Source organism: Anabrus simplex, chromosome 4, assembly GCF_040414725.1.
Source record: "Anabrus simplex isolate iqAnaSimp1 chromosome 4, ASM4041472v1, whole genome shotgun sequence".
Taxonomy (NCBI): domain Eukaryota; kingdom Metazoa; phylum Arthropoda; class Insecta; order Orthoptera; family Tettigoniidae; genus Anabrus; species Anabrus simplex.
This window is the reverse complement of record NC_090268.1, coordinates 377,519,621-377,531,809: the sequence shown is the minus strand read 5'-3', so window position 1 is coordinate 377,531,809 and position 12,189 is coordinate 377,519,621. Positions and strand designations below refer to the sequence as shown.

General features: G+C 38.7%; 1 protein-coding gene and 1 pseudogene across 2 annotated transcripts in view; both read right to left on the bottom strand.

The window, feature by feature from the left end:
- Nucleotides 1-427: 427 nt before the first annotated feature.
- The window catches only part of LOC136872022 (trans-1,2-dihydrobenzene-1,2-diol dehydrogenase), an 86,224-nt gene continuing 74,462 nt past the window's right edge, over nucleotides 428-12,189 (bottom strand). For both annotated transcript variants that reach the window (XM_067145840.2, XM_068227299.1), the window contains 2 exons: nucleotides 7,794-7,944; nucleotides 428-617 (listed from right to left, as the gene is read on the bottom strand). In XM_067145840.2, the coding sequence (XP_067001941.1) occupies nucleotides 511-617; nucleotides 7,794-7,944 (258 nt within the window). In that variant the 3' untranslated portion in view covers nucleotides 428-510. The remainder of the gene's footprint in view (nucleotides 618-7,793; nucleotides 7,945-12,189) is intronic.
- On the bottom strand, nucleotides 3,955-7,594 carry LOC136872110 (uncharacterized; annotated as a pseudogene).

Below are 12,189 nucleotides of genomic sequence, written 5' to 3'. Positions count from 1 at the left end.
GAGATTCGAATGGGGGACTATTTTACCTCCGAAGCATTTTACCCGGGAAGAAGCCATCATTAGTATATCATTCATATAGAGAGAGCTGCATGTCCTCGGTAGTTAGTTATGGCTGTAGTTTCCCATTGCTGTCAGTCATGTAGCAGTATCAACACAGCTAAACCATGTTAAGTATTATTACAAGGTCATACCAATCAATAATTTAGACTGCTGCCCTTGCAACTTCTGAAATACTGATACCCCCCTTTCAATGAACCATTTGTTAGTCCGGTCTCTTGACAGTTACCTATCCGATATGGTTACGCCTGTGGTTCGGCATCTGCTTCACTGGGATGCACCCGCCTCTCCACCATGGTAAGGTCACATAATGAAAACTGGTAACTATTTTAAGGAGGAGGAAAAGAAAAAAAATGAACTGCAACAAAACTTATGCATGGAATATGCAGCTTATTTATTGGAGATCTTTACAATATACATGATATAGTTGGTAATACCAAGAAAACTGTTCTTTTAATTGTCTTCTGGATATTCCACCCCTAATTGTTTCCTCAGTGTATCTTCAAGTTCTGCCAACAGTAGACTCTCCTGATGAGTTATCTTTGGACTTTCCAGCAAGCCTGAAACAAATGCAGGAAATTATTAATATTCTCCTGTAGTGTTGCTTTTAGGGGTAGGTGGATATTAACAAAAGATTCAAGGAATAATACTAATTCAAGGTTATAAGCTTGGGGGGAGGGGAAGAGGGGAATTAATTTTTTTGCCAAGATGACAGACAGCTTAGTTTCAGAAATAAACTACTGTTTCAAGACTGTTATTATCCAGGTAGAAGCAATGACAATTAACTTTCTTTTTTCACATTTATGCATCCTCTTGGTTTCATAAGTATGAAGAACAGAGCTGATATTTCAACTATCCCTCATAGGAGCAAAACGTCAACTCAGATTCATTTCACAAGTAATGGAAAGAAATGATAAATTAAGTCATACTGTATTTACTCCTATATCGGCTACATTTTTTATACAATAATAATTAAACCTATGTTGTAATGGTCCACCTTTTCAATACTATATTATGCAAAGTTTACATTACATTTTTAATTTAGGAACTAGTTTCGGCCTTGGCTGGCCATCGTCAGGCTTAATACAAAACTGTACAAAACATCTAATGACTAAAACAAATGTATAAACATACACAAATGATGTTAAAAGGTATTAAAAGCATCTGGGATGAACTATGTGCACAGCATGTAAAATATATGATGGAATGCCTCATGAAGCACACAACAAGAGGACACGCACCACATGCTGCAACGTAAGATTACTTCCTGGACACCACATTGAATTGCATATCTCTACCAGCTGCAATTTAAGAACGTGCCAGTTATTTAATCATATCTTCATGTGCCATCCTTGATTCAACCATTGACAATTTCAAACAGAGGAACTTTTCAGCATTTTTCATGATATTGGAACAAGATGCACTAATGAAACATTTTAACATGATGCAATGAATCTAAGGATTTTAGAGCCTTATTTTAATTGCATAATATATTTTATGCTTGATGATGCCAAAATATAAATATTATATGCCAGAAAACTGAATCTTAATGATATAGTTCAAGTTTCATTATGACACAGATTCTCCACCAGAGTTCAGATTTTCATTATGATACAACTGTTTACCAATTAGGTAAGGGCAGCAAAATCAAACATGTCAGACACACATATTAACATCACTGCACCTTCTACTTCCAGTATTCTACAACCACGCAGCACATTCCCGCAAATTCACTTCACCAACTGTACAATAAACAATTTGTATTTGAAATAAAGCTAGGTTATGATAACCTTTTATCAATGTTTATGTTTCAAACCTTTGAAAACATATGACAATGTCAAGGTCTTTGATCCACTCAAGGAAAAAATCAATAACCCAGCACATGCACTCTGCGCTCAACTGTCAAGCCACATCTTGACAGAAATGTATGAATATTTAAAAAATAGTCTGGCTCCATGGCTAAATGGTTAGCGTGCTGGCCTTTGGCCACAGGGGTCCCGGGTTCGATTCTCGGAAGGGTCGGGAATTTTAACCATCATTGGTTAATTTCTCTGGCATAGGGGGTGGGTGTATGTGTTGTCTTCACCATCATTTCATCCTCATCACGACTCGCAGGTCGCCTACGGGAGTCAAATCGAAAGACCTGCACCTGGCGAGCCGAACATGTCCTCGACACTCCCAGTACTAAAAGCCATATGCCATTTCATTTAAAAAATAGAGTTATGATTATCGTTGAGCATAAACATTCATATGAAACTCGCCCATAATGGTAATTAAGACACTAGTATGGAAATTATAAAACTCGCTTCTCTCATTTTATAAACATACTCGTTTCTTAATTATTGCCATTGTAACATTGTTGTATAATGTACTATTACGTGTTGTGTATATAGTTCATCCCAGATGCTTTTAACACCTTTTAACATTATTTGTGTATATTTATACATTTGTTTTAGTCATTAGCTGTGTTTGTACAGTTTTGTATTACGGCTGACGATGGCCAGCCAAGACTGAAACTAGTTCCTAAATTAAAAATGTAATGTAAATATTGCATAATATAGTACTGAAAAGGTGGACCATTACGACATAAGTTTAGTTATTATTGCGATCACAATTCAATACGGATCAAAACCATAAAGTTTATATCCACATTTTTTATGCCAATTTTAAGATCCCAAAAAAGGGAGGTGTGGCTATTATGCAGAAAATCCTCAAACAAAGTTTTTAATATTATTTGCTTTACGTTCTACTAGCTACTTTTATGGTTTTGGAGATGCTGAGGTTCCAGAATTTAGTCCCACAGGAGTTCTTTTACATGCCAGTAAATCTACCGACACAAAGCTGACATATTTGAGCACCTTCAAATACCACCGGACTGAATCAGGCTTGAACCTGCCAAGTTGGGGTCAGAAGACCAGCGCTTCAACCATCTGAGCCACTCAGCCCGGTGACAAATTTGTTAAAAGACCTGGAGACATATCAGTAGCCACTGAAACTATTATTGGAGAGGTATTTATATAATAACAAAGAGATGCCGTGCTATTGTCAGTACGACTTTTGACTAGTACAACTTTATAACAGGGGCTGAGACCGGTACATCCACGTTCAAATTAAGCAAGGTAAATATTGAACAAAAACATAATTTAAAATGAGCAATGATTACAGTACAACTTCGCTGAAGGCCGTAATGGAATTTAATGGTCTATTGCTCCGTATGATGATGTCAGACTGGTAGCAGACCGTAATGCTGCCGCTTTTTAAAATACATGCTTTGGAAATATTTATTGCAACGCTCCATCTTTGCACTGTAGACATTAAACAGTGGATAATGAAGGGGTAACACTTATATACTTTCAAGATCTTAATGAAATATGAATGCAGCACTGATCCATAGACCTTTTTATAATCAATGTAGCCCGTGCATATTTTTTTCCTGTCATAACCAAATTTACAATAATCGAATCAATTACTACCTGATATTTACAGCCCAGAGTCTTCCTTTGACATCATTTTTGTTCCTCGGAGTATTCCTTTCTTTTCACAATGCCTACAGACACGCTCTGCAATTATTTCCATGATAAGTTTTTAAATTCAGACAGACAGGTAATGGGTCTGTATTTGGAAGGGTCCCTCAATTCTTAGCAGCAGCAGCAGCAGCAGATTCACCCAGTATTGGAAGATGTTAAGCAAATAACTCAATCATTTCTTCTGTGGGTTGTTCTTGTTTTTCCAATACTTTTTCATTCTTTCTGAGAGGGCTTGTTTACGTTCTGCCGACCATTTTGGTCTGTACTGTTTTTGTTGTGGTTGCTCTGATGTAACTTCCCAGTTGTTTACTTTGTGTCTAAAGATGTCTCTTCCTAGGATGTCTGTTGAACATATGTTTGCATTTTTGAGGTCCTTTCGAAGTTCATTAAGCCAGGGTGTTGAGTTCTTAAGCGAGGTTACATAATCTATTATCCTTTTTGTCAATTGATTTTATGGTAATCTAGTCAGATGGCCAAAGAATTTCATTCGTCTTTTCCTAATGTCAATTTCAATGTTTGGGAGCTTTTCTGTTGTTTTGATTGATTGTAACCTGTAACCTTCTTGGGTGTTTCTTGCTCCTAAGATTTTCCTAATGATCTTCCTCTCTTCCTTTTGGATTTCTTCAAGTTCTTGCTTTCTGTTGAGTGCCAATGTTTCACTTGCGTAAAAGACTGTTGGTTTTATGACTGTGTTGTAATGCCAAATTTTTGTATGTCTTGACATTGATTTTTTGTTGTAGATTTTTTGGACTAACCCTAATGCTCTTTTAATTTTTTGGAGACGAGTTTGTTGTGAGATCTTTTCAAGGCCTGTCGGTTTGATAAATTCTCTGAGGTATTTAAAGTAAGGGACTCTGTCAATTGTACCATATTTTGTTCTCAGGCTCTTGATATCAGTCTTTGATCAAAAGAATTTAGTTTTCTTGAATGATACCTGTAGTCCAACCTTTTCTGCATGTTCTTTAAGTATCTCGAGCCGTTTAACAGCGGTCTCCTCATCCTCTGTTAGTATCACCAGATCATCTGCAAAAGTGAGGTACCTATGGTATGTAGAGGTTATCTTTGGGAAAGCCCAGTCGGACTGGCTTCCAAAACTCACATTTCTTGAGTTCCTTCTCCCATTCTTCCATAACCTTATCCAGGACGACGTTGAACAGAATAGGAGAGAGTTCATCACCTTGTCTCACGCCTGTTTGAATGTCGAAGGGTTCTGAGATTTCCCCCATAAATTTCACTTTAGATTTCGTATCAGCCAGTGTTTTATAGGTTCTCGAGTTTTGGAATCTAGTCATCTCTCTTCTAGAATTTGGAACAGTGAGGGCCTGTCGGTCGAATCATAAGCCTTTTTGAAATCCACAAATATGTATATGAGGGGTTTTTTTAGTATGGTTTTGAGGTTATAAATTTGTTTGGGGCATGACCTATTTGGTCTGAATCCTGCTATATTTTCAGCTAATTTGGCTTCTAACTGCTTTTTTTGTGTTCTTTGCAAGAGACATGCTGATAAAATTTTGTATGTGACAGTTACAAGAGAAATCCCTCTATAATTATTTACATCTGATTTGTCACCTTTTTTATGTAATGGATGGATTAGAGCAATCTTCCAATCATCCAGGAGCTTTTCAGTTTGCCAAATGTTTTGAATTATTTGTGTAATTTCTTTGAGTGAATTTGGGCCTAAATTTTTCAAATGTTCAGCAACAATTCCATCCTCCTCTGAAGCTTTACTTTTTTTAAGTTACTTGATGTGTGAATAAATTTCTACTTGTGTTGGTGGTGACAAATTTTCTAGTGTGATTTCTGGCTATATTTTCAGGAATATCTCTGTAGGTTCCGGACAATTTAAAAGCTGTGAAAAATACGTGGCTAGTTCCTGGCAATTTTCTTTATTTGTTAAGGCCAATTTACCATCTTGTTTCTGAAAGCAAAGGTTCTGTGGAGTAAACCCTTTAATTTGGTTTACGAAGGTCTTGTAAAAATCATGTGTGTGTTGTAATTTTTGAAATCATCTTCAATTGACCTCAGTTGATCGTTGTCGTATTTCCATCTATTTTGTCTTAGAATCTTAGATGCTTGTTTTCAAACTTCAAAAAAATCTGTGTTTCTTCTGATTTGTTACAATTGTAGTTTTGAAATACCTTTTTCCTTTCTTCTAGTGCGCTCTCACATTCTTGATTCCACCAAGGGTGTTTTGGTTTCTTGTGAAGAGGGATGATCTTTTGCCATTTTGATGATCTTAGAAATTCCCCCCAATTTTCTGCAGGTTGTTCTTCCCATTCTTTTGTTATTTTGGAGTCTTTGATTTTGTGTAGATTAAATTTTGGGATCACCAGTGTTTTCGTTTGAATTTTCTTTTGGGTATGAATTTAATTTTGATCCTGGTTAAATAATGATCTGAATCAATGTTAGTACCTCTGCACACTTGCACATCGTGAATTTCCTTTTGGTAATCATACGATATTGCCACATGATCAATCTAAAATTCTCCTAAATGGTGGATGGGTGATCACCACGTCTTTTGTTTTTTGGGATTTTTCTGGAGTGAAGTTGACATAATTTTCAAGTTGTTTTGTTGGCACAACCCAATGAGACATGTGCCATTCTTACTGGTGAACCTGTGTACTGGATAGTCTCCCACTGTCTTCTCGTATTTGCGTTCCTGCCAATTTGTGCAATGAAATTACCGAGTAGAATTTTCACATCATCTTTTGAAATTCTGGCCATCTTTGTTTCAAGTTCTTCCCAGAATCTTTCCATTTTTTGGGCTCTTTTTTTATTGTCATCATTTGTTGGTGCATGGACATTAATAAAGGTGTAGCTTTTGTTGGTGTGTTTGATTCTTAAAGTCATAAGTCTATTGTTGATGGGTTTCACCTCTTTTAGGGATTCTAAAACTTTTTTGTCTACAATGAAGGCCATGCCAAATAGTGCTGCTCCTTTGCCAATTTTCTTGTTTGTTCCACTTTTAAAGATTCTGTAATTATTGTAGTCTATCATTTCTGAATCTGTGAAACGTGTTTCTTTCAGGGCCAGAATTTGGATTTTCTGCTTCTTAAGTTCTGTTGTGCGACTGTATAGTTTTCCTGTTTGAATCAGTGTCTGAATGCTGAAAGTGCCAATGTAAGTGTGTGTTTTCCCTGGAAGTTTACCAGAGCACTCTGAACTGCTCTCTCGTAGAAATCCATGCTCCCCAGAATCCGAATACTTGGTTGCCACTTTAGCATGGGGTAATGTTGTCTTTACTTATATGAGTCATGATTGCTTGTAATCAATCTTCTAGCTTTCACTAGTGGTGTAGAACCAGGGATTGTTAGTTCCTGGAACATGTTTACAGCCGCACCTCGGGTGAAAAGACACTGACCACTTTGCTACTTGCTACAAGTCAGACGCGAACTGGTTGTGAATCGGTTCTTCCGCCCTCTGTGCCATTGGGATATACCCTCTTCTGTCATCAAGGCCATTGACCATTTTTCTCTTTACCTCAGGTGATCCGAGAGTGCTTATTTGACTAAGTCTTATTCACGCCTGTCCTGCATATCTACAGGAACTTCCCTTATCAGCCACTGGGACGCGCCATGTTGGGATTGAGGTGCCCCCACCCCAGTGTCTCATGCAGGGTTGTGTTTAGTTCTTACTCAGTTCGGAGCTAAACCCCCATGTAAACTAACTCTCTGGGTATTATTATTATTATTATTATTATTATTATTATTATTATTATTATTATTATTATTATTATTCCTACTCAGCAGAATAATTCAAAACAGGTAAATGTCTTATTTAAATTTTTATTCCTATTCCTGGCACTTTTCCCAATTTATTGGTATGGCATCTGATGTTGATCTGGCCCAGTTTTATAAGCAGATGCCCTTGCTGATGCCAAGTCTATGCAGAGGGATGTATTCACTAGTGCATGTTTCTGCGGTGGTTGAATGTTGCTGAAGATATATGTATTAAGACAAACTCAAACACCTTGAGCCAGATGAATTAGCCTGGCCAGAAAACAAACCCATAACCCTCTGAACTGAGTACACTGACCACTTTTTCAAGGAGCTGGACTTCTACTTAAAATTATAATACTGGAAGTTCATAAAATTCTGTTAAAAAATTACATTCATGAATGCCTAGTGGTCTCAGTATTGACATTTGAACTGTCTCAAGTATGAAATAATATATTTACTTCAGCATAAATAATTTGTAAGAAATAATTACCTTCCTTAAGGCATCTTCGAACTTCCATAGCCTCATAACGTAGCCCTGCACTGTTTGTAAAGTTGAATGGTAAAGCTGCTGTTGGCAGGATGAATTCACTTGTTTTATCAGGAAGAGAAACTTGAGTTGGACACCAGAATGGATTGGGAACCTGTCAAAAAATAAGAAACATTATAGCAAATGTATATATTAAAAATAGGAACACTAATTCTATTTTCCATAGTATCACATAAAATATTCACTTCATGAGACTATCAATCAATCACCACTGATCTGCATTTAGAGTAGTCGCCCAGGTGGCAAATTCCTTGTCTGTTGTTTACCTAGTCTTTTCTTAAATAATTTCAAAGAAATAGGAAATTTATTGAACATCTAAACTATTCCAATCCCAAACTCCTCTTCATCATCATCATCATCATCATCATCACCACCACCACCACCACCACCACCACCACCACCACTATCATTTTACAGCTCCAGTTTCCCGGGTGCTGGTGGCGAGCCTCTTCCACTCTGTCTTATTGAGATGTGTTCTGTTCTTAATATGTCCTTCCCCGATCTGCATGTCCATCTTTACAATGTCGTCCAGTGGGTTCTTGGTCTTCCCACCATCCGTTTTCCTGCCACATGTCTCTCCAAGTTAACATTAGCTAGTTGTCCTTGGTGGCTCCATCCTCATTATACGCCCAAACCACCTCAATCTGGGCATGCTGACCTGATCTAACAATGATGATTCAATCCCAGCTTCCTTTCTAACCATGTCATTCCTTAACTCGTCCAGTTTTGTTTTCCAAATTGTGGGCCTCAGGAAGTTCATCTCAGATGCCTACAACTTGATGAGCCCTTCTTAGTGAGGGTGCAAGTCTCAATACCGTAGGTTAAGATTGGTATGAAGTACTGATTGAAGATCACCAGCTTTGATTTTGTTGGTACTTTGGGATGCCAGACGAGTGTTCGTACTTGCTGATAAAAGTGAGAGCTCTTCTGCACTTTGTTTACCACCTCCTTTGTGAGTAGTGTGGGGACTTTGAGGGCTGTAGTACTACTACGGTAACTGTGAAAGCCCTTCAGGAACTCTGAAAAGCAGTGGCAAAAGGGCCTCCAGTTAAGACACAGCAGGTCATTATGCACATTAGGTACAAAATGGGTTAGAAAAAGCAAAGTAAATTTAATTTTTATTGCATTTGTATAGTATTTTTGAAGTGATTCCATGTACTGTATATGAGTTAATTATTTGTGTAAGTACGGAAAATATTATGAGTTGAATTTTGTAAATAATACACATTTATCAAGGATGAGCCTTGCCGCTAGATGGGGGCTTCATTCATTCCATTCCTGACCTGGTCGAATGACTGGAAATAGGCAGTGGATTTTCATTTTCATTTAGGATGAGCTGTGTGTTTAATAGAAAAAATTGTTGATGTAAATTGTATAATACTGTATTTTAGGAAAATGTCTCCTTTTATTTTTAATTTAAAATTTAGTTGTTGAGAACAATGTATTTTTGTGTATCATTTGCCACTGAGGAAGACGCCTCATCGGCAAATAAAGTATTTTGATTTGATTTGATCTAGAACACTGCCAAGGTATGTAAAGTTTTCCACATTTTCCAGTGGATGGTTTCTTAGCATGATGTTTGCTGGTCGTCCCTCTCTGTTTATTGCCATCACTACTGTTTTGGGTTCACTTATCTTGAGATTGGATTCCTGGAACATTTCCTTCCATTTGTTGAGTCTCAACTGTACTTGTTCCTCAGTTTTCTCCAGATCTTAACATCATTAGCAAAAGCCATTGCGTTTAGATCACCAGAGTGTTTATTTATTTATTTATTTTTTTATGTTCCTCATTATGTCACCCATGATGGTAATAAATAAGCCGGCCCCGTGGTGTAGGGGTAGCGTGCCTGCCTCTCACCCGGAGGCCCCGGGTTCGATTCCCGGCCAGGTCAGGGATTTTTACCTGGACCTGAGGGCTGGTTCGAGGTCCACTCAGCCTACGTGATTAGAATTGAGGAGCTATCTGACGGTGAGATAGCGGCCCCGGTCTAGAAAGCCAAGAATAACGGCCGAGAGGATTAGTCGTTCTGACCACACGACACCTCGTAATCTGCAGGCCTTCGGGCTGAGCAGCGGTCGCTTGGTAGGCCAAGGCCCTTCAAGGGCTGTAGTGCCATGGGGTTTGGTTTGGTTTGGTTTGATGGTAATAAATAATAATGGGAATAGTGCACTGCCTTGCTGGACTCTACTTTTGGTCTGGAACCAGGATGAATGTCCATCACCCAATCGCACACAGCTGGTACAGTGCTCATACAGCATATGAACTTTCCTCACCAGTCCCTCTGGCACATTTCTTTTTCTCAGGCATTCCCATATCTTCTCTCTCACAATGCTATCTTGTGCCTTCTCAATATCAAGAAAAACCATAAATAGATCTTTGCCATTTTTCCAAAATATTTATCCATTAACATAAGGACACTGAAGATTAGGTCTGTTGTGGACCTGTTAGGCCTAAAGCCATACTGTTCCTCTTCTAATTGTGACTAAGGTGACTCGCAATCTACTCTCTAAGATTTTCTCAAAAATCTTAAGCCCATGAGAAAGGAGTGTTAGGTATCTTTTCATCTTTCCAAACTGCATTCAGGACCCTGTAAACCCTGGACTCGTGCTGCTTTAATAATGTCTGTGCTGACTTCATTGATTCCTGGGGATTTCCCTTGCAGCATCATTTTAAGGACTGATCCTGTTTCTGCCCGTGTAATTGGAGGTTCCTCTGTGTAGGTTTCAATGGCTTTTTATTTTGTTCTCTGATCTGCTTCCCTCCTGTTCAATAGGTGATCAAAATGATTCCTCAGAACCTCTGATGTCCTCTTCTTTCCTGGCCAGGTTTTCACTTGGATCCTCAATTGCTTTGATGGTTTCAACTGAACTCCTTTTGTTTTTGATCACTCTGAACAATGATTTCATATTGCATCTGCAGACTTCCTTCAGATTTTGAGTAAATTTCTCCCAGCACTTTATCTTCTCTTCTACTACTCTTTTAACTCTCAATTTCTTGTCTCAGTAAACTTCTTGAGGTCTCTGATCTTCCCCTCATGCCTTACCTGTTCTGGCTTGGATTTCTCTTGAGCTCAGGAGGTCAGCACTCTATCGTCTGAGTTACTCAGCCAGGCAGAATTAAGGTCATCTAAATAAAACTGTCATCCATTATCACAGCATCATCTGCATACTGGATGGTCTTTATTTACTTTTCTCTTAGAGGCAGCCCTGCCCAGGGAGTGGTGCCCCTACTTATGTGAGTTCCAAGGCACAGTGTCCCAGTGTGTAACATCTGGTGAAGGGTCCCAGCTCAGGGTAACAAGTGAAGAACTCAACAGCAGCAAAGGCGGAGGAGGCAAACCATTCCTCTGGGGATAGTACAGATGGAACCCACTGCCTTGTGGGATGAGGAGGGACCCTCAAAGGCTAAGGGAGTAAACCCCAAAAGAAAATCCTCAATTACACTAGGCCTAGCAAGCCAGTAAAAGACCTTATCTGTAGTTGCTTTTAAAACACATAAGAGCCTCAGCAGACTCATGTCAGGGATGATTGTTTATGGCCTGATGATAGACAGGGTCTTGCAAAAATACAAAACTCTTGGAGCAGACTAACATGGATTGGGACAATCAACTTAATCAGTCTCACAGGAAAATGTGAAGAACTAGTGGACCTCATGGAAAGGATGAAATTAATTATATTGGGGCTGAGTAAAACCAAATGGAGAGGGAAAGGTATGAAGAAATTAAGAAAAAAGTATACTCTGTATTGGCACGGAAATGACAAAAGAGGTTAGGAATGGTGTTTGTTTCATCATGAGTAAAGATCTAGAAGGAGTTGCTCACATTCAGTATGTTAATGAGAGAATAATAAAGGTAACTGTGCATTTAGGTAAAGAAAAACTAACTTTGGTACAGGTGTATGCTCCTCAAACTGAATGTAGTCAAGAGGGTAAGAACCAGTTTCTTAATGATTTGGAAAAAGTTATCAGTAAAGAGAGAGTAATCATTATAGGAGATCTGAATGTGCAGATTGGGACAGATAGAACAGGATATGAAAATGTAATGGGACCTCATGAATACGGTGAAGAAATATACGAGGTTTGTCCGGAAAATACGTATAAATCCGTCGGGGTGACGTATCACGTATCGTGGAGGCGCCGCCAGGTGGCACTGCTGTTGTCGCCAATCTTCTCAATGCTCAGTTCAAGTCGGAGAGCTATGCGTGTCAGTAGCAGTGTGCGGCTGCTTGTTGAAAGTTACCCGTTTTCACCTGCCGTCGGTATGGAGCTCTCTCTGATTGAGGAACAGCGCATCAACATCAAGTCTCAGAGCTCGTGTGGCCCGAGTTTGACCGGATTTGGC